Source organism: Plecotus auritus (genome assembly GCF_963455305.1).
Source record: "Plecotus auritus genome assembly, chromosome: 13".
In the NCBI taxonomy this organism is placed as follows: domain Eukaryota; kingdom Metazoa; phylum Chordata; class Mammalia; order Chiroptera; family Vespertilionidae; genus Plecotus; species Plecotus auritus.
Window position 1 is genome coordinate 16294799 of NC_137779.1, and position 23487 is coordinate 16318285.

The window sequence follows — 23487 nt, forward strand, 5'->3', positions numbered from 1 at the left end:
CCTCAGGTAATTTAGGAAGGCTTCATGGAAGAAGGGAGATTTGAGTAAATACTTTAAATAGCTACAGTCTTCAAATGTAGGGGTGAAGAGGTGTTCATGTAAATAGGAAAAAAGGATTTTAGGAGGACTAGGAATTAGAGACATCTAGCAAGGAGTGATAAAAGGTAATTAGGCATGCAAGGACCAGAAGGTAATAAGTCTGTTCAATAATTTCTAGTGTAATAATTCAAACTTTTAGGTTCTGATATTTTTGTGTACATAGTATAAAACATACCTTATTTTAAAAAATTTGAGCACTAAATCAAGTTATGAAATGCAGTTTCTTAATAAAAACAATGTAAAAACACTATCAACGGGTCACAGTCTCCTTTATAAGTAATCCTCTTGTCTTAGGTCTCGAATTTCTTAATAATAGGGGCCTGTGTTCTTGTTGGAACACTAGTGAATTTGGTATTAAGACATTCGTTTGCTTTTTTACCCCTTTCCCTGACAGCTTAAGCAAACCATGAAACAGGCACGTCACCAGCTGGCATCCTTTCAAACTATGAGTCAAAAATATGCAGCAGTGTTTCCACAGGATACAAGGAAAAGCTTTTCCACCCATCAGGTAAATTAATTTCTAATAAATTATTTTTTAAAATAGAGATAAGAGTACAGATAAATATTTATTTGTGTCTAATTTCAACATTATTCACAACTGTAAAATAATTGGAAATAACCTTAAATATCCAATAGTAGGGAATGGTTAAAAAATTATGATACATCTGTATATAGCCATTCTAAAAAATAATCATGATTTCATAGAACATCTGAAGACAAGGGAAAGTGTCTGTGAGATAAAGTTTAGTGAAAAAAGTAGGATACAAAATTATATACAATATAATCTCAATTTTAAAAAATCATTCAACAAATATTTATGGGACATCTATAAATGCCAAGACATTGTGTTAGAAGCACGTGAAAAGATGGACAAAGATCCCTCAAGGAGCTTCTGTGCTGTGGGGAGGCATATAATAAAGAGATATCTATTGTATTCTATATAGAATATAATTTCAAACAGTAAGTGCTATGAAAAAAACATAAAGTAAAATAAAGAGATGGGGAGAGAATGCCATGTGCATAGATAACAGCCTAGAAAGAAGTGGATCAAGAAGTTAATACTGATAATTTCTGAGTAGTTGTATTACAGGTGATTATTATTTTCTTCTCTTGGTTTTCTTACTTAAAAATTATTCTATAATGTATATATTTTGCTTTCTAATTAGGAAAAAATACCGTTATTTTTTAAAAAGAAAGAAATTGAACAGATAACATAAAAGTGAATAATTGGAACCCAAATGTGGAGCTAGACTGAAAAGGATATTTAAGGCTATACTTGTAAAATAACATTGTTTTGGTACCTACTTATTTCAGTGTTCACATATTTGGATGCTAAACTCCTGTACTTGCTTTTGTTTACCTAATTTGGGGATTTTCAAGTTTTGGTAGGCAGCATCTGGAAAAATGGACCATTAAGCTTTTTCCTTTTTTTTTTTTTTTTTTTTTTTTGCTACCATAGGCTCTGTTTTATTTAGTTCTTTCATAGTTTTGCTTCCTAGTTAGTATTCTTTTATATTTTCCTAGATTATACATATATATTTTATTTTTGTATTTTTTCTTAAGTATCTCAACAGTCCAAACATACTTGTCACTTATATGTTTGCAGATGGTAGAATACTAAACTATAATGTCTCCCTCTCCAGTGTTAAGAAATTTATAGTTAAATATCAAAATACAAGTGGGCAGTGGTATGTATCCCTATGTGGCATTCTTCTAGTTGCAGTCATACTGGTTACCTTTTCCTAAAGAGCATTACCTGATTGAGACTCAAGGTAGAGTTTCTTTTGTACCTAAATTCTTCTCAGTGGCTTGGTATCTTGACAATTTTCATACCTACCCTAGATTTGGACTGACTCCAAGGTACTGTTAGAAAGAGGCGATTGGAAACATTCTAATAAACCAGAGAAAAGGGGTTATTTGATGCTAGAGATTGATATTTTATATTGTGTGGAACATGTTCAAACTGCTCAATTGTTTTTCCCCACAAAGAGTACTGTTCACAGGTCTGACTGAAAGAATTATCCAGTAGAAGGAAGGAGGATTAAGCCTGAGATAACATCCTTGGATAAGCCAGTTGTATACGTCAAAGATGCCATTTAAGTGTAATACATTATTATGATGATGATGACGAAGGTGATAAATTCAGGCTGGCTGCTTGATTTCAAAGAATTCATGTGTATTTTTCAGGTGTAACATCAGAAACAAATCTACTCCATATAATTGAGAGTGAATAAAAAATTCGTTAAGTTTTTCTTATCACTTATTTCAAGTATGTAGTCTTTCCCTCAGATCTGAAGTTTTCTACCTTCTCAGTTATCTGAAGTGGGTATCTTCTGGTCAGAAAGGAGAACCATCTATAGTCTATTTGAATTCTGGTTTCATTTCCATGTTAGATTTATTTTTATTGACATTAAAATCTGTCTGGTTGTTACTGTTGTTCCAGATCTGGAGCTTTAAGCAGAAGATATACTTGCTTGCCTGCTGTCAGGTCACCAAGACAAAAATCATAAGCTTTCTGAAATTGTTACCGGCATCATTTTATGTGCTTATTGCCCATTTATGTATTTCTTGTGGAGAAAATGCCAGTGTGATACCATTTTTTAATTGGGTTATTTGTCTTATTATTAAGTTGTAAGAGTTCCTTATATATCCTCGATACAAATCAGATACATGATTTGCAAGTATTTTCTCCCATTCTGTGAGTTGTTGTCATTTCACTTTCTTAATGCTGTCATTTGCAGCACAAAATTTTTAATTTTGGTGTCCAATTGATCTAGTTTTTTTCGTTGTTGTTGTTGCTTGTGTTTTTGGTGTGGTATCCAATAAGCCATTACTTACTCTGAGGCCATGAATATTTCCTCCTATATGCTCTTCTAATAATTTTATAGTCTTAGCTATTACATTTAGGTCTATTATCCATTGTGAGTTAATTTTTATATGTGGTGTGAGGAAGTGTTCTAACTTAATTCTTTTGCATATGGATATCTACTTGTCCCAACACCATTTGTTGAAGAATTATTCTTTCTCTATTTCATTGTCTTGACATTTCTTGAAAATTATTTGACTGTAAATGTAAGAGTTTATTGTTGTCTTTGGAGATCCGTGAAGATGAGATCTTTCTATTTATTTAGATCTTCTTTAATTCATTTCAACAATGTTTTATAGTTGTGAGTGTACATTTTTGCACTTCTTTTGTAATGTCCTGTTTTTGTGATATTTGACTATACTGACCTACTAAAATTATAGGAGTAGTGTGGTAAAGCCTAGGTTGTTATTACAGTCACATTGTTTCCACCTGTAATAGATGGGTTTTTAAAATTTTTATATATTCATAATTTTTTCATTTTTGTTTGTGTGTTCTTTAGGAACCTGACTCTGAGGAATCTTCATCGATTACGATAGACAAGAAAGGAAGAGAAAAATTGTTCTGGCAGAACCAACAGGGTTTCTTTTCTGAAGAGAAGAACAAAGAGTTCAGCAGAGTTCAGGTAAAGTAGAGTGAAAGGAGTTAGTATAATAGAAATTAAATTAATATGACTTAGACTAGGGATGCCAGTACTGTTGTATTGGTTTGGGATTGTAGATTTAGGTTACGTGGAGCAAAGACAATAATTTCACATTTTAGTCTAATAATTTGTTTGACTACCATATCCTTTTAAGGTTATTTTAAGAGTCTCTGTAAAACCTATATTTGATGTTTATGTTCACTTTTAGAAAGCACAATTCAAAAATCCATTATATGCTGTAATAGAAGAGGAGCAGCTAAATAAGTTACATCTTCAGGATATTCTGCCAGAAACGCAGGATTATCTTTCAGAAGCCCAAAGTGATCTGCTGGAGACCCAGGGTGATCTGACAGGACTGCAGAGTGTTGAGCTGGAAGCCCAGAATACTGAGCCACATTCCCAGGCTGTTGAGCTGGCAGGCCAGCCTATGGAAGACCAAGTTGTTGAATCCAAAGCCCAGGCCATTGAACCTAAAGTCAAGATGGTTAAGATAGAACCTCAGGGTCTGATGCTGGAAGCCCAGAATATTGAACTAGAAGATGGAAATATGTTGGAAGTCCAGGATTTTTTATCCCCAAATCAGGCTTTTCTACCCAAAGACCAGAACATTCTACCCAATGACCAGAATATTCTACTCAAATGTCAGAACCAACATTTTCTACGCAAAGATCAGCATGTTTTCCCCAAAGAACAGGATATTCAACTCAAATATCAGGACCAACATTTTCTACGCAAAGATCAGCATGTTTTCCCCAAAGACCAGGATATTCAACCCAAATATCAGGACCAACATTTTCTACCCAAAGATCAGCATGTTTTCCCCAAAGAACAGGATATTCAACTCAAATATCAGGACCAACATTTTCTACGCAAAGATCAGCATGTTTTCCCCAAAGACCAGGATATTCAACCCAAATATCAGGACCAACATTTTCTACGCAAAGATCAGCATGTTTTCCCCAAAGACCAGGATATTCAACCCAAATATCAGGACCAGGATTTTATACCCAAATGTCCAGACCAGCGTTTTATACTCAAAGACCAGCATATTGTTGCTAAAGATCAGAATAGCCTACTCAGATTTCAACACCAGCATTTTCTACCCAGAGAGCACTGTATTCTCACCAAAGATCAGCGTGTCTTCTCCAAAGAACAGAATACTCTACGCAAATGTCAGGACCAGGATTTTCTACCCAGATATCAGGTAAAATAGAGTGGGAAGGAGATAAAACAAGAAGAAATGAGATACTTAAGGTTTGGAGTGGGATTTTGCAGGGACTAGATTGCAACTGATTTGGAGATTCATAGTTGGGAAAGATAATATCCTGGTTGATTTCTAAAAGCTCTGGAGTTCTCATTAAGTCTTAAAGTAATATCAGCAGCATGTTACCCCTGTCTGGACAATTTACTTTTCTTTTTTTTAATGTATTTTTATTGATTTCAGAGAGAGAGAGAGAAATATCAATGATGAGAAAGAATCATGAGTTGGCTGCCTCCTGCATGCCCCCCACAGAAGCCCACACCAGGGCATGTGCCTTGACCGGAATCAAAGCCGGGACCCTACAATCCCCAGGCCAACGCTCTACCCACTGAGCCAAACCAGCGAGGGCTGGACAATTTAAATAAAATCTTTATTAGGGAAACTATTTCTGGCAGCCATAATCTGCTTTGACAGCTAAAGATGGGCGAAGGAGTGGCCCACAAGTGTCCAATAGTATCTTTTACCAGGTTCCAGGGCCAGCCCTCTACTAGAGATCAGTTAGACCAAAAGGAAGAAGTAAGGGATTAACAGGAATTACTTAGGGGTGTGGCTGGGCTAATGTGGAATAGAGTATAGTGTTTTGTTTTATTCTGTAAGATGTCCAGTTATTCTCTGACCTCAGAGAACTCCAGAATTCTCAATATAGCCTAAAGTACTATTGGTTAGCATGTCTTTCTAACAGAACAATTGCTATTTTGTGTTTGTTCTGTTTTAGAAAGCAAGTTAAAGCAGCCAGCATCAATTTGGATAGGTAGGAGAGGGAGAGAGGTATTTCCTTAGGACATCCATCAAAATCAGGCCTCCATCAGGGACATGGTAGAACAGAAAAGGGAGAGAGACCAGCAGGAACTGAGTTGTTTAGGGTTTAGTTTGGAGCTTGCAAAAATTGTTCTCAGCCAGAACGGACAAAAAGTATGGTTTTCTATTTTATTCCATAGTATCCTGAGTTTAAAAAATTATCATGAAGTTCACAATAAAGCCCAGAATGTTATTGCTATCATATTCCTCCTACTAGACAATTTACAGTTTGTATTTTTTTTTTCTTTTAGAAAGTCCGCTTCAAGGAGACATATTCTGTTATAAATGAGAAAGAGAGAGATGGCTTTTCTCTGGCAGGTTATCAGTCTCCGACTCCTAACGTCCAGGACCAGGCGTGCATCAGAGATCAGGTAGAGCAGAATAAGCAAGAGATAAATGGGAAAGAAAGTGCTGGATTTTAGACATTCTCAACAACTGGTAATGTGAAGTGTAGAGTCAGGTGCAAAGGTCCCTGGTCTAATGAACTGTATCAGTCAAAGCAATTCTGTGATTCAGAAGGCTGATTAACCATATTCAGATTCTTCTTTTTGTTGTTAATCTTCACCTTGAGGATATTTTTTCATTGATTTTTAGAGAGAGTGGAAGGAATGGGGAGAGACAGACAGAGAAACATTGTTTGAGAGAAACACATTGATTGGTTGCCTCCTGCACGCGCCCCGACCAGGGCTGGGGATCGAACTTGTGACGAGGTATGTGCCCTTGACTGTAATCGAACCTGGAACTCTTTAGTCCACAGGCTGATGCTCTGCCCATTGAGGCAAACCAGCTAAGGCTGGACAATTTACTTTTTTAAAAAAAATCTTTATTAGGGAAACTATTTCTGGCAGCCATAATCTGCTTTGACAGCTAAAGATGGGCGAAGGAGTGGCCCACAAGTGTCCAATAGTATCTTTTACCAGGTTCCAGGGCCAGCCCTCTACTAGAGATCAGTTAGACCAAAAGGAAGAAGTAAGGGATTAACAGGAATTACTTAGGGGTGTGGCTGGGCTAATGTGGAATAGAGTATAGTGTTTTGTTTTATTCTGTAAGATGTCCAGTTATTCTCTGACCTCAGAGAACTCCAGAATTCTCAATATAGCCTAAAGTACTATTGGTTAACATGTCTTTCTAACAGAACAATTGCTATTTTGTGTTTGTTCTGTTTTAGAAAGCAAGTTAAAGCAGCCAGCATCAATTTGGATAGGTAGGAGAGGGAGAGAGGTATTTCCTTAGGACATCCATCAAAATCAGGCCTCCATCAGGGACATGGTAGAACAGAAAAGGGAGAGAGACCAGCAGGAACTGAGTTGTTTAGGGTTTAGTTTGGAGCTTGCAAAAATTGTTCTCAGCCAGAATGGACAAAAAGTATGGTTTTCTATTTTATTCCATAGTATCCTGAGTTTAAAAAATTACCATAAAGTTCACAATAAAGCCCAGAATGTTATTGCTATCATATTCCTCCTACTAGAAAATTTACAGTTTGTATTTTTTTCTTTTCTTTTAGAAAGTCCGCTTCAAGGAGCCATATTCTGTTATAAATGAGAAAGGGAGAGATGACTTTTGTCTGGCAATTTATCAGTCTCCGACTCCTAAACTCCAGGACCAGGCGTGCATCAGAGATCAGGTAGAGCAGAATAAGCGAGAGATAAATGGGAAAGAAAGTGCTGGGTTTTAGACATTCTCAACAACTGGTAATGTGAAGTGTAGAGTCAGGTGCAAAGGTCCCTGGTCTAATGAACTGTATCAGTCAAATCAGAAGATTGATAAACCATGTTCAGATTCTTCTTTTTGTTGTTATACCTCACCTGAGGATATTTTTTCATTGATATTTATATAGAGTGCAAGGGAGGGGGAGAGGCAGACAGAGAAACATTGTTTGAGAGAGCCACATCGATTGGTTGGCTCCTGCATGCGCCCCAACCAGGGCCAGGGATCGAACTTGTGATGCGGTATGTACCCTTTACCGAAATCAAACCCGAGACCCTTTAGTCCGCAGGCTGATGCTGTACCCACTGAGCCAAACCCGCTAGGGCACCATGTTCATATTCTTAGTGTAGAATCAGACTGTTTTAATTTACTACGATGACATTACAGCTTTTTCTGAATCTCGTGGAATTACGTTGTGGTAATTCCCCTGACATGAATAAAGTAGGAAGAAGTAGCAGATCCTAAATTACTTAAAATTATAGGTGTTTGTCAGACTATTCTGTACATGGCTTGGGATTAAAAATTAAGGCCTACAGAGTTGAGCTAAAAGTGTCACATTCTTGTTCAGATCAAAATGTATCAGAATATCTTCACCTGGTACCATTTCCCGGGCGTTCTCACTGCAGCCTACAATATTATGATTAGCATGTTGCCCTGGTTAGACAATTTCTGTTTTTTGTTTTGTTTTGTTTTGTTCCTTTAGAACATGTTTTTCGAGCAGCCGTCATCTTTTCTGAGAGAAGTGAGAGTGAGAGATGAATTTCCTCTGGAGTATCATCATTATGTTAACCCTCAAGTCCAGGACCAAGCCTCCCCTGGAGATCAGGTAGAACATAAGACAGTGGGGAGGATGTCACTTTGCAAAGGAATAACAGAGACAACTTACTTAAGATTTGGGCTGGAGCTTATCAAGCTAGCTTGTATGTAGGATACATAGATTGAAGGCTTCTAGAGTTAGGTTAATAATATCATCTGCTGAAACTGGTTTGGCTCGGTGGATAGAGCGTCAGCCTGTGGACTGAAAGGTCCCAGGTTTGATTCCAGTCAAGGGCACGTACCTTGGTTGTGGGCACATCCCCAGTGGGATGTGTGCAGGAGGCAGCTGATCGATGTTTCTCTCTCATTGATGTTTCTAACTCTCTATCCCTCTCCCTTCCTCTCTGTAAAATATCAATAAAAAATATATTAAAAAAACACACAAAAAACCCAACAATATCATCTTTTCAGTTATTTCAAAATAAGCCGCTTCTAAAGACTCCAGATGAGAAAGCCTCTGTCATTTGGATTAACCGAGAGACAGTTTTAATATAATATTGGTTGGTTAACAGTAAATTTTTTTTTTTAAAAAAACTCTATTCCTTTAGCCTATTTATTTGGCCTTATACATCTATAATAATAAAAACGTAATGTGCTAATTATACTGGACGTCCTTCCTGACGACCTTCTGGATGAAGCCGGGGCTGCAAGGGAAGCCCGGGTCCCAGGTGCTTGAGGGAAGCCGGGAGAAGGAAGGCCTACTCTTGCACGAATTTTGTGCATTGGGCCTCTAGTTTTTTTATAAATGCTGAAGGGATTCTACTCTTGGTCAGTGGATGCAGGATACCAAACCCAGGCATCCAGTTTGCAGACCAGTTATGATGGATACAACAAGCTATTTGCTGCCTCAGAACTTCCTGAACTTTACTATCTCTAGTGTTTGTGCATGAATTATTGGGGACACCAAGTAGGAGTACTTGTGGAAATGACACCAACTTATCCCCTGGCTTTTCCTTGGGAAAATGCTAGCAACATTATAAAAACATTGCCTTGTTGCTTTATCTTCTTTTAACTATGCTGTTGAATAAAGAGTTTCCCTATGCAGAAAGAAAAAGTATCAGAACAATCTGGGTTTTGCTTTAAAATACTCCAGAAAAAAAGTGGGAGAAGAGATAGATGAAAAAATAAAATGTTGCTTATTATTGAAGCTGGATGAAGGGTATCTTGGGATTCATTATACTGTGTTTTTTCCCCCCTATTTTTATGTGTGTCTGGAAATTTTATATTAAACACACACCCCTCTGTGAAATTATCCTACCCTAGAATCATTATTATGGGATTGTCACTGAAGTCTATATTATCATTACTAACCCATCATTTTTGCTTGGACAATTAGTTCTGTATTTTGTTGTTTCTTTAAAACAACTATACCAAGCACCCTCCCCCCTTTTTTTTTGAGAAATGAAAGTTTGAAACAGGAATTGCTTCTGGAGTGCCATTGGCTTATTTCACCCAGAATTCAAGACCTAGCCTCTCCAGAGAATAAGTAGAGAAGGAGTAAGTAGTAAGGAGTAAGTAGCAGAGAGTAAATTGCTAAGGTTTTGGCTCATGATTGACGGCAATGTGGTAACTGCTCCGGGGTTTAGTTTTAAGGTCAGTAATAATGGACAAAGATATAATATCCTCTTGCTTTGTGATGTATCACACCATTCTGACCTATTGAAACGACTTCAGGCCTCTTCACTGAAGCATTTACTGTTGCCCTGGCATGATGCTCCTGCTTGGAAAATGTTCAGTGTTTATGAGTCTTTTAGCACAGGAACTATGAGGAGGCCTCACATAATATGACAGTTGAGACATGGAGAAGGGAGTTGATTTCTGGAGTGCCATGAATATGTCGTACATTAAATCCAGGATTCAAGCTCTGCCAGAGAGCAGGTAGAGCAGAGTATGGTAAAAAGTAAGCAGTAGAAAGTAAATTAGAGTTGGATCTGGGCCATGCTACTAACAACAGTGATGATGATAGTGATAGTGTTGTCTTTTAATAATATTAGTAATATTAATATTATGATTGACAGCTTGCATTCTTAAGTTAAAATTATTCTAGAACCTTATGTCCATTGTGTCATTTAATTCTCACATAACTCTGGGAGATAGATTTTATTATTATCCTTGTCTTATAGATGAAGAAACTTTCAATTGCTTTGTGGATACTGTTAAGGTCCAAATAGTGGCCAGAAGTATGTCTACTTTTATGCCATACTGTATCATATTCTTCTGACCTATTTAGATTACTTCAGGGCTATCATTGCAGCCTATAGTATTTTCACTACCATTATGCCACTGCTCATACATTTGGTGGGTGCTTTTGTATCTTTTTAGAGCTTATACTCCAGGCAGCAGCCATCTGTCAGGACAGCTGAAAGATGGCGAGATATGCTTCTGGATGGCCATCAGTATCTTCCAGCCAAGCACCGGAGAGAGGCTTCCAGCTGGAGGCAGGTATGAGCAGTAGAATATAAACAGGAGTATAGGCACTTACTGAGCTGCGGGTGGTAAGGCTGAGCAAAAATCAGATTCTTGTTTTATATCATGGAGCGTAAAACCTGTCCTGACCTAAGATTACTCTAGGGCTCTCACTGAAACCTACAGTATTGTCAGGAGCACTTGTTGCCTATTTTATATTTATGTTCTTTGTGAAAGGTGTATTTCTGGTGGCTATTCTCTTTTATGGTGTGAGAGGAGAAGAAATGAGTGGTTTCTGAAAGGGAAGGGTCAGGGGGATCTTCCAGCCAATGGCCAGGACTAGATCTCCCTCATAAGCTGCTAGAGCATATGGCAGGGTCACCAAGAAATAAACTATTCAGAGTTTGGGCTGGAGCTTGTTAGGGTTTTGTTATATTGTCTAAGTTTTGACATTTTGAGTAAAGATCAATAGTTTTTCAAGAAAATCTATACTAATAATAGAGGAATATGCAAATTGTCCAGGACACTGTCACAGTAACAGTAATGACCAGCAGGGGGATTATGAGGGACGACCAAACGACTGAACAGCAGGCTGTGTGGGGTGACCAGGCCGGCAGGGAGGTTAGTGAGGGACAACCAAATGACTGAACAGCAGGCTGCGTTGGGCGACCAGGCCAGTGGGAGCGGGGGGGGGGGGGGGGGGGGCAGTTGGGGGTGACCAGGTTGGCAGGGGGGACAGTTGGGGGTGACAGGCCGGCGGGGGGGGGGGCAGTAAGGGGCGACCAGGCTGGAGGGGGGCAGTTAGGGGTGACCAGGCCAGCAGAGTAGGGCAGCTGGGGGAGACCAGGCCAGCAGGGGGAGGCAGTAGGGGGCGACCAGGCCAGTAGGGGGTGGGCAGTAAGGGGCGATCAGGCAGGCAGGCAGGTGAGCAGTTAGGAGCCAGCGGTCCAGGATTATGAGAGGGATGTCCAACTGCCAGTTTAGGCCCGATTGATTGGAGAGGGCACAGGCTGGGCTGAGGGGACACCCCCCACCCCTGTGCATGAATTTTGTGCACTGGGCCTCTAGTATTAAAATACCCTGGCCTACTAAGATTTTTTCATGGCTTAACTGAAGTCTTATTAGAATTTTACCACTGTTTGGATAATTTCTATCTTGTGGTTTTATCTTGTTATTTTAAAAACAGCCTCAGGCAACCAGCATTGTTGCGATATATGAAAGAGATAAAGAGAAATTTCCTCTTGGCTCTTTTAGGAGAGCAAAAAGAAAAGGAGGCAGAAAGGCAGAAAGTAGGATTTGGGCTGAGGTTTTCAGAACTAAACGGCCACTCTTTTGGGATATTTAGTTTGGGTCTATAAGGTTGGCCTAAGGGTTTGCTGTCATGTTTTATTCTGCATCATCATTTATATATCCTGAACTGTGCTGGGCTCTTTCCTACCTCAGGTCTTTTGCATATTTTCCCCCCGCTATCTGCATGGTCTTCTGTTTTTTCTTCACAAAGCTGGTTCTTTCTTATCCTTCAGGTTTTAGCTAAAATTTCACCTCCTTAGAAAAGACTACCTTGAGCAAATGACCAAAAATAGGTCTCTCCTCTTCTTTGGTTTTTATTTTAAATACCTGCTTTCTGTTTCCTTCTCAGTACAAATAAAGACTTTGTAATTATTTACTTATTTACATCTTTTCTACTGGTCTGTAAGCTTCTGTATGAGCAGCCTTTAGCACAATACTGGTACCTGGTAGTCTCTTGCTAAATATGTTTTGAATGAATAAGTCAGTCAGTCAAACATTTATTGAGCACCTGTTAGGTGCTAGCCATTATTTAAGTCCTAAATATTAAAGATAACATGCTGAAGAAGACACAGCACTCAATTTCTAAAGAAGAGAGACTGAGACATAAGCAGATCGTTATGAAGCAACGTGATTAGTTGTAGAGAAGGCGTAGGGCATCTGAGCACAGAAGAGGGGTACCTAACCCTGACTGTTCAATAGGGGTGTGTGGCTTTGTAGTCACAGCCTCCTCTTGTCCTTCTGCCATCCAGCCCTGAAAATCCTCAGCCCTGAACAGTACTTTTTCATTTTAGGTTCCCAAATAATCGAGCCTCATGGAAGAAAACACTTTATTCATGTAGATTTGAACCACATTCATATTAGCATTTACAGTCCCAGCTGGGTCCCCAGTAGTGCTTAGCATTTTTCTTGCCTGCCCCTCCCATAGCCCACACCGATAATTCTAACTCTTAAACACTTCTTAAAGTTCTTGCTGTTCCCCATACTCTCTGGCTTTCATAAAGAAAATGGAAGCCATCACACAAAACTGCCTCAGCCATTTATTTTTTGCTATTCTTCCTATTCTTCCTATCTCAGAGGAAGAGTTGTCTCTCTTTGGACACATATTCTGGATTCTCTTGCTACCTTTACTTCCGTGTCCAATTTTGAATGTTATATGTTTTAAGACTTTGGTTTCTGTCAAAATCCTCTAAAGAATGTTGCATCCTTTTGGTTTGCGGCAGGCATCACCTGGCTGGGTTCAGGCTCTCAGTAGTTTCTCACCTTCTGTGAACAGTGACTTCAGTGTTAGTTCAGTTCTCAAAGCCTTCGTTGTACTCCTCTAGGCCCACCCCTGTGCACACACAGCTCAGGGTGACTCTGGGATGTGTGCCAGTTCATACATGGAATTAAAGGATCCACTTTTCTAGCTCGCTCCCCTTCAGGATACCCACCCTCTACACTCGCCAGATCCCACTGAAGACAATTTTTCTTACAATCGGAGAGAGAGAGTGAGGCCAGTCGTGGGCTTATTCCTTCACCAGTGCTGGAAGTCTAGTTTTTCTTACTTTTTTGAAAGCAGAAAATAATTTCAATTTTATTGTAGCAAAAGTAAATCCAAACAGAAAGAAAAAACACCACAAAAATTCCAGAGAGAACCATCGTAAGCCTTTTGCTATTTCTCATTTTCCAATTTTACCTATAACAAACAAATCACTTTAAAAAGAATAGCCTTATTGAGATATATAGTCAAATCTTGTCATTCACGGTAGTTATATTCTATTTGGTTGCCTCAAACACCAAATTAGTGAATACCAAACCATTGTTCCTAGGGAAGATATGGGTTGGATTCCTGGGAGCATCTGATCACATTTTTGTTAGCTAACCAATACATTACCTTGTTGTATATGAATTGTTGTTTAAAGACCCTTTACTTAATATAGTATACTAGAGGCCCAGCGCGCATGAAATCGTGCGTGGTTAGGGTCCCTAGAAAATCTTCTGCCCGCTCACCAGTCCCTGCCGCCACCCCCTGGTTTGCCATGGTTCCCCGATGGCAGCATGGCCCCATTCCCCAGAGCCTGTGGGCTGGGGGGAGGGGCCAAAAGGTCACCATTCCACCCTCTCCCCGCCCTGCTGCCACTCACCTCGGTTTGCCATGGTTCCCCATTCACCAAGCTGCGATCGGAGCCTGAGGGCCAGGGGAGGGACCAAGAGGTCGCCGTTCTGCCCACTCGTCAGTCCCGCCCCACCCCGCTGCCACTGACCTCAGTTCGCCGTGGTTCCCTGATTGCAGCATGGCTCCGGTTCCCTGGAGTCTGCGGCCAGGGGGAGGGACCAAGACGTTGCTGTTCCGCCCGCTCGCCAGTCCCGCCCCGCCTGGTTCCACTCACCTCAGTTCACTGTGGTTCTCCGTTTGCTAAGCTGCGATCGGAGACTGTGGGCCAGGGGGAAGGGACCAAGAGGTGCTCAATGCACCTCATGGTGACCAGTCGTTTGGTCATCCTGGTCATCACAGACACTGGCTTTTTATATATATACTAGAGGCCCAAAATTAGTGCATGGGGCGGTGGCGGCAGGGGTGGGGGGGTGGTGTCCCTAAGCCCAGCCTGCACCTTCTGCAATCTGGGACCCCCCGAGGGATGTCCGACTGCCCCTTTAGGCCAGGATCGGGCCTAAACAGGCAGTCGGACATCCCTCTCACAATCCAGGACTGCTGGCTCCCAACTGCTCGCCTGCCTGCCTTTCTGATTGCCCCTAACCGCTTCTGCCTGCCAACCTGATCACCCCCTAACTACTCCCCTGCCAGCCTGATTGATGCCTAACTGCTCCCCTGCCAGCCTGTTTGCCCCCAACTGCCCTCCCCTGCAGGCCTGGTTCCTCCCAACTGCCCTCCCCTGCTGGCCTGATCACCCACAACTGCCCTCCCTTGCAGATCTGGTCCCTCCCCTGCTGGCCATCTTGTGGTGGCCATCTTGTGTCCACATGGGGGCAGCCATCTTGTGTGTTGGAGTGACGGTCAATTTGCATATTACTATTTTATTAGATAGGATAGAGGCCTGGTGCACAGGTAGGGGCCGGCTGGTTTCCCTGAAAGGCGTCCCGGATCAGGGTGGGGTTTCCCTTGGGGCGTGGGGTGGCCTGGGCGAGGGGCCTGTGGTGGTTTGCAGGCCAGCCATGCCCCCCGGCGACCCAAGCAGAGGCCCTGGTATCTGGGATTTATTTATCCTTTATAATTGAAACTTTGTAGCCTTGAGCGGAGGCTAGGGCAGGCCAGGGCAGGCGGAAAGCTTGGCTTCCTCCATCACCAGGGAAACACAAGCTTCCTGCTCGCTCAGTGGCTGCTGCCATCTTAGTTGGGTTAATTTGCATACTCCTGAGTGGCTTGTGGGTATAGCGGAGGTATGGTCAATTTGCATATTACTCTTTTATTAGATAGGATAGATTGTTGATTCATTAACATTGAACTCAGGGCTAATAGCACTGTGGATTATGCCTGAATGAAGCTTATCTGATACATGTATATTCTCCATAAGACACATCATAGCCTTCTTATGCTTAGAAATACTAGCTACTACTGTAGCACTGTGCTTGGGGGCCATTTTAAACAGCAAAATCACCAACAAAAAAGCAAAAATCTTGGCACTAATTATACCTTGAAAAGGATACTTGTTTACAGTATGAAACTTGTTCAACCTCAGCTGATAATGTGCACATCTGGTGACTCAAATTTTTCACAGCTCTGTGCATATCTGCAAATGACCACAAAATCACCGTGAGTGTCGATTTTGGGATTTCAAATAAGTTTCAGCAAATAGGTGAATTCATAAATAAGGAATATGTGAATAGGAGGATTGACTGTAACTTACATACTCTATAATTCACCTATTTAAACTGTACAATTCCGTGTTTATAGCATATTTAAAAGGTGGTACAAACATGGCCACAAACAATTTCAGAACATTTCATCACTCTAAAAAGTCTTGTACCCATTAGCAGCCTTTTTCCCTCACCTTTACCCCCAGCCTTAGGCAACTACTCGTCTACTTTCTGCCTCTATAGATTTGCCTTTTCTGGGTATTTTATATAAATGGAATCATGCAAAATATGACCCTTTTTGACTGGTTTATTTCACTGAACATTATGTTTTCAAAAGTTTATCATCCTTGTAGCATGTAGCATTACTTCATTCCTGACAATTGGATAATATTACATTTTATGCATTTAGCACATTTTGCTTATTCATTTATCAGTTGATGGACATTTGGACTGTTTCTATTTCCCGGCTATTATGAATAACACTGCTGTGAACATTTGTGTACAAGTTTTTTGTTGAGATATGTTTTCATTTCTCTTGGGTATATACATAGGAGTAAAATTTCTAGGACATATGACACTTTATGCTTAACTTTTTGAGGAACTGTCATACTGGTTTCCAAAGTGGCTGTACTATTGTTTATTCCTACGAGCAGTATATGAAGGTTCCAGTTCTCTGCATTCTTACCAGCACTTGATATTACCTGTGTTTTTAAATTATAGCTTTCTTAATAGGTGTGATGCAGTATGATGGTTAGTGGTGAGCATCTTTTCATGTGCTTATTGGCCATATGTATATCTTCTTCTGCCCAGTTTGTAATTGAGTTTTTTTGTCTTTCAATTATTGAGTTATGTGAGTTCTTAATATATTCTACATATAGGTTCCTTTTTAGTTATATGATTTACAAATGTTTTTTCCCCATTCTGTGGGTTGTCTTTTTACTTTCTGGATGGTTTCTTTTGCATCCCCAGAAGTCTTAATTTTGATGAAAAACAGTTAATCTATTTTTTCTTTTGTGGCATTGGATTTTGGTGTTCCTGTAAGAATTTTATGTCTCTTACATTTAGGTCTATGATTCACTTTGAGTTAATTTTTGTATGTAGTGTTAGGGGTCTAACTTTATTCTTTTTCATGTGGATATCCAGTTATCCTAACACTATTTGTTGAAAAGATTATTCTTACCCATTGAATTCTCTTGGCACTCTTGTCAGTAATCATTTGAGTGTGAATAAGGGGTTTATTTCTGAAAAGTCATTTCTGCTTTGTTGATCTATATAATCTATCCTTATCCTGGTACCACACAATCTTTGATTACTCTACTTTTGTAGTAAGTTTTGAAATTGGGAAGAGTGAGTCCTCCAACTTTGTCTTCTATTCCAGGATCATCTCAGCTATTTTGGGTCCCTTGTATTTTCATATGAATTCAAGAGTCATCTTGTTAATTTCTACAAATAATCCAACTGACATTTTGATGGTGATTGCATTAAATCTGCCCATCAGTTTGGGGAGTACTGCTATCTCCACATTAAGTCTTCCGAGCCATGAATATGAGGTGTCCTCCCATTCATTTAGACCTTAATTTCTTTCAGCAGTGTTTTATAAGTTTCTGAGTATAAAATTTACACTTTTCTTTGTTAAAAATTTATTTCTCAGTATTTCTTGATGGTATTATAAATGAATTTTCCCCCTTAATTTTGTTTTCAGATAGTCCATTGCAAGTATATAGAAATACAATTGATTTTTGAATACTGATCTTGTATCCTGCAACTTTCCTGAAAGATCAATAATCTTTAAAAAGATGAAAGTAATTTTAAGCTTTTATTTCTAAAAGTTAGAGATCATAATTTGACTCATATGATGTCCAAGTAAGTATACCAAGTTATGTTATAAGACTTCTTGATAATGGGGGAGAAATTAGCTCCAGTCTTCTCCCTGCTGTGTCAGTTGTTTTGTTAAGATATTTTCAGTCTCTTATTCTTAGGAGAGTTGTATAATTGAAAATGCTTATATATTTGAGACATTAAGAGTGCTGGTTTTATATCTTGGATACAATCCCAAGCACACTCATGATAGAATGATATTAAGTGACTACATCGGAAGAACTTTCATTCTGGGCATTTTGATTTGTTATTAGTTCATCCATGTTTTTGACTTGAATCTTTTTCTTTGTTTTTGGTTTTTTGTTAATCCTCACCCGAGGATATTTTCCCACTGATTTTTAGAGACAGTGGAAGGGAGGAGGAGAAACAGAGAGAAACATCGATTGGTTGCCTCCCACAAGCACACCAACCAGGGCCGGGGATCGAGCCTGCAACCCAGGTACGTGCCCTTGACCGGAATTGAAGCCAGGACCTTTCATGGGCCAACACTCTGTCCACCAAGCCAAACCAGCTAGGGTCTGAATCTTTTTCTTTGGCTCATTGTTTTTATTTGGTTAATTCATTCTGAAACTGCTTCCTTTCATTCTTTTTTAAATTTGGTTTTTTATTCAGTTGAGCTCAAGGTTGCAGGAGAAAAGAATCAATAGATGGAAATACCAAAAGTGTGCAAGGGGCTAACTTTTAGCAGTTTTGTCACTTTGTGTGACTGGACTTTTTAACAGGTTTATGATAAATATCAATCAGGATGGAACACTGAATTCCAAACTCCACTGGGGCTTCAGTTTGGAGTAAGTCAAGAAGAAGACAAAAAAGAGGTATGTAATAATAAATGCTTTTGGACACCAGTGTTTCTACTGTAACAATATGTGTGAAATTAGAAATAATTCGTTGTGTCCTAATAATTAAGAGCTAATACTAAAAATTTCATAAAGGCTAAGAAATTATTTGAGTCATTATAATATGTTAAACTTCTAAGCTCCTAGGATTTAGGGTACCTTGATGTGAAATCATAGATATTATCCTAGTGAATTTCTTCAGTTAGTGATACTTGCCACAAGAACTTATTTAAAGGAAGATTTTTCATTTATGGCTTCCTTTTTGCCTCCCTTTTCAATCCCAAGTTAGTTTAAACCAACAGTTTTTAACACTGGCCATGCACCAGTATCAGATGTGGAGCTTTTTTCAGATATATATATATATTTTTTGGTATCTGAAAACGTAGGTTTGGGGCATCTGCATTTTTTAAAAAGTATCACTGATGATTGTGCTGAATCTTCAATATTGAGAACTGCTATTAGACTTTTAATGTTTTTACTAAACGGTTTCAAACATGTCTGTGTGTATACTATTGCCATTTGAGTAGCTTATGTCCTTAAAAGAGAATATATAAACCCAGAGGTATGAATGTATCACACATAGTAGCAGCACTTGCTTTTGTTATACCTGTTCCCTTTAAAAGTATGATGCTCTTATATTCCTCAGTCCTCCTCTGCTCCCCACCACGTTAGGCTAGGCTTAGAGTGTGGTTTTAATTTTGAAAAGTTAGTGACTGCTGCTCTGTTATGAAATACGCCTCACATTCTTTCTGTGGCCCTGCTTCTGTGGTACTTACTACTTGGTAATAATAAATATAGCATATATTTTATTATACCAAATATAGTCATTTCCTCAAGTGCCGTTGACAAGGGACTGTACTAAGGGCAAACTAAATTAGTACTTCTTTCTCTGACTTGTCTGTAACATATAATAGCCACGTGTTTGAAGATATAAAGGTCTTGCTGTATGTGATATCTTGAGCCACCGTAAATAGAAGGAAATGAAGGACTTAGTTCCATGTGGCTTCCCTATCATATCGTTTTCTTGTCTAAGGCACAAAGATAATTTCCTCCCTTGCAAAGTCCTCTGAGAGCAGAATCTTAACAATTTTAACTTCTTTCCTTTAGCGTCAAAAGCGGTACCTGAGATATAGGCGACTTTTCATGGATATTGAAAGAGAAAAAGTAAAAGAACAACAAAGGCAAAAAGAATGCAGGAAGAGAATTGAAAAGTGAGTTTTTTGATCCTCATTGTGATCCTTAAATTACTAGTTAAGGTGATTTTAGAAGCTAAGTTTTAGAAATAATCAGGTAGTGGTTTTGCCTTCTGAGCCATAGTAGGAACAACTATTTTTGATCTGGATATAAGTATTAATAGATTGTTAAGAGCTGTGTTTTTAAACAGTTATAGTTAAGCAGAAAGTACAAGGAGTTCCCACTTACCCCCTGCCTCTTCTACTGTTAACATCCTGTACCACAGTGGTACATTTGTCACAACTGATAAACCTACGTGGACACATTATAATCCATATTTTACATTCGGATTCACTCTTGGTGTAGTACATTCTTACAGTTTGGACAAATGTATAATGACATGTACCCAACATTACAGTATCACACAGAATAGTTTCACTGCTCTAAAAATCCCGTCCTACAACTGTTTATTCATCTCTCCCTCCCCCAGTCCCTGGCAACCACTGACCTTTTTATTGTCTCCATTGTTTACTGTTTCCAGAATGCCAGAGTTGTAATCATGCAGGATGTAGCCAAAAAGCCTGTTCAGTTGACTCCTTTCACTTAGTAATATGCTTTAAGGTTCCTCCACTGCCTTTTCATGGCTTGGAAGCTCATTTCTTTCTTTCTTTTTTTTTTTTTTAAATAAATCTTTATTCAGATTATTACAATTATTTCTCCTTTTTCCCCCCATAGCTCCCCTCCACCCATTTCCCACCCCACCCTCCGCCCCCACCTCCCCCCCACTGTCCTCATCCATAGGTGCACGATTTTTGTCCATTCTCTTCATGAACCCCCCACACCCCTTTCCCCCTGAGAATTATCAGTCCACTCCCTTTCTATGCCCCCGATTCTATTATATTCACCAGATTATTCTGTTCCTCAGGTCTTTAACTCACTTGATTCCTAGGTTCGCTTGCCGATAGATATGTATTTGTTGTTCATAATTTCTCTCTTCACCTTCTTCTTCTTCCTCTTCTTTAAGAATACCTTTCAGCATTTCATATAATACTGGTTTGGTGGTGATGAACTCCTTCAGCTTTTTCTTATCTGTGAAGCTCTTTATCTGCCCTTCAATTCTGAATGATAGCTTTGCTGGGTAGAGTAATCTTGGTTGTAGGTTCTTGCTATTCATCACATTGAAAATTTCTTGCCACTCCCGTCTGGCCTGCATAGTTTCTGTTGAGAAGTCAGCTGACAGTCGTATGGGTGCTCCCTTGTAGGTAATTAACTGTTTTTCTCTTGCTGCTTTTAATATTCTCTCTTTGTCTTTTGCTCTTGGCATTTTAATTATGATGTGTCTTGGTGTGGTCCTCTTTGGATTCCTTTTGTTTGGGGTTCTGTGGGCTTCCTGGACTTGTAAGTCTATTTCTTTCACCAGGTGGGGGAAGTTTTCGGTCATTATTTCTTCAAATAGGTTTTCAGTATCTTGCTCTCTCTCTTCTTCTGGCGCCCCCATAATTCTGATGTTGGTACCCTTGAAGTTGTTCCAGAGTCTTCTTACATTATCTTCAACTTTTTGGATTTTTTTTTTTGCTTTTTGCTTTTTCGGTTGAGTGTTTTTTGCTTCTTTGTATTTCAGTTCTTTGACTTGATTCTTGTGTTCCTCTATTCTGTTTCTGGGTCTCTGTATAATATTTTTTATTTCAGTCAGTGTATGTTTAATTTCTAGTTGGTCCTTTTTCATATCTTCGAGGGTCTCGTTATATTTATCGGCCTTTTCTAGAATATTCTTAAAAAGTCTTATAACCGTGGTTTTGAATTCTATATCCAGTCGTTTGTTTTCCTCCATTTCTTTCGTTTGTGATCTGATTCTTTGACCCCGCATTTTCACTGATTCCCTGAGTTGGTAGGGTAGCTTTGTGTGCTAGGTTTCCTATATGGCCCAGTGGGTCTGCCTCCCCAGTTACCTGAGGTGGACACTCTTGGTGCACCCCTTTGTGGACTGTGTGCTTAGCCTTGTTGTAGTTAAGTCTTGATTGTTGTTGGTATCACTGGGAGGAATTGACCTCCAGGCCAGTTGGCTGTAAGGATCAGCTGTGTCTATGCTGGGAGAAGTTCGGTGCTGGAGACAGCCTTATAGGATTAGCCTTGCCAGATTGCAAAAGCCTCTGTGCTCAGCTTGGAAGGGGTGGAGTCTCAGGGTGGAGCAGACAGTCTTGGCTTCCCATCTGCCCTGCCCTTGTGCGCGTGCCTCCAGACCTCTGCCTTCCGCAGTTCCTGAGTTTCCGCCTGACAGTCCAGATTTCCCCCGTAAGAGTGTGGGTCCCCAGGGGCTCGCCTGGAACTGTGGTTCAGTGCAGTCGGAACTGGGGTTCAGTGCAGTCAGGAGCTTCTGACTCCCTTCCGCTAGGGATAGCCTGTGGTAACCTCCACAGTCAGTCTTCGTGCGCATTCGCGCCTCCAGACCCCTGCCGCCGCGGCTCCCCCAAATCTCCGAGTCTCCGAGTCTCCATGTGCCTTTCTCTTTACCTGACTGGCCAAACTCCTCCTGTATGAGCCTGGGTCCACAGAGTTTCGCCCGGAACTGGGGTTCAGTGCAGTCGGAACTGGGGTTCAGTGTAGTCGGGGGCTTCCTTCCCCCTCCTGCCAGAGAAAGCCAGCCAGGCACTCCGCTGCCCTTCCTCTCTGTGCACGCATGTCTCCGTACCTCAGCCCTTTGCTGTTCCTTCTCCGTGAGCTTTCCTCTTTCCTTCTAGTTGTAGAGTTTCCACTCAGCCAGCTTTCCTGTGGTTCTGGATGGTGTCCGTTCTGTCTTTTAGTTGTAGTTTTGAAATTGTTGTGCGGGGCAGCAATTTAGGTGCTTACCTATGCCGCCATCTTGGGTTTTTTTTTTTTAATGAGAATTCTTGTTGTTTCACATCCTTGCCAGCATTTGGTGTTTTCAGTGTTTTGGCTTTTGGCCATTCTAAGTATATTATAGTATCTCATTGTTTTAATTTGCAATTTCTTAATGACATATGATGTGGAACATCTTTTCATATACAATTGACCCTGGAACAATGTTGGGGTTATGGGCACCAACTCCCCCGCACAGTTGGATATTTGCATATTGCTTTTGATGCCTCAAAAACTTAACTACAGTTATTTCATATCTATGGGAGATTGGTTTTAGGACCCCCAATGGATACCAAAATCTGTGGATGCTCAAGTCCCTTATATATGGTATGGCATTGGCATTGGCATTCACGGATTCCTAACCATAGATTAGAAATACTGTTTCCATCTGTGGTGATTGAGTCCACACATGCAAACCTGGGGGATACAAAGGGCCAACTGTAGATTTATTGGAAAATATCCAATATAAGTGAACCCATGCAATTCCAACCCATGTTTTTTAAGGATCAACTGTACTTATTTGTCATCTGTATATCTTCTCTGGTGAGGTCCCTATTCAGGTCTTTAGCCTATCTTCTCATTGAGCTTTTTTAAAATTGAATTTATTGGGGTTACATTGGTTAATTAAATAGGTTTCAAGTGTACAGTTCTGTAATACATCACCTGTATATTATATGGTGTTCTCACCGCCCATAGTCTAGTCTCCTTTGTCGCCATTTATCTCTCCCTTTACAGTCTACCTCCTCCCACCCCCTTTCCCTCTGGTAATCCCTATACTGTTTATAAGGTGTTTTTGTTTATTTGTTTGCTGGCCCTTCACCTTTTCCACCCAACTACCCCCCTGAGAGCTGTCAGTCTGTTCTCTGTATCTATGAGTCTGTTTCTTTAAAAAAACACACACATGTTTTTATTGATTTTATAGAGTGGAAGGGAAAGGGGTAGAGATAGAAGCATCAGTGAGACACATCAACATCAGCCGGTTGCCGCCTGCATGCCCCCTGCTGGGGATGGAGCCCACAACCTGGGCACATGCTCTGACTGGGAA

General features: G+C 40.0%; 1 protein-coding gene across 1 annotated transcript in view; it reads left to right on the top strand.

Moving 5' to 3' along the window:
• The window catches only part of CCDC15 (coiled-coil domain containing 15), a 63484-nt gene that overhangs the window by 24442 nt on the left and 15555 nt on the right, over positions 1-23487 (top strand). The window contains 9 exon segments of the mRNA XM_080650743.1: positions 494-607; positions 3465-3587; positions 3814-4809; positions 5916-6035; positions 7169-7288; positions 8075-8197; positions 10510-10629; positions 18279-18371; positions 19500-19603. Coding sequence (XP_080506869.1) covers positions 494-607; positions 3465-3587; positions 3814-4809; positions 5916-6035; positions 7169-7288; positions 8075-8197; positions 10510-10629; positions 18279-18371; positions 19500-19603 — 1913 coding nt within the window.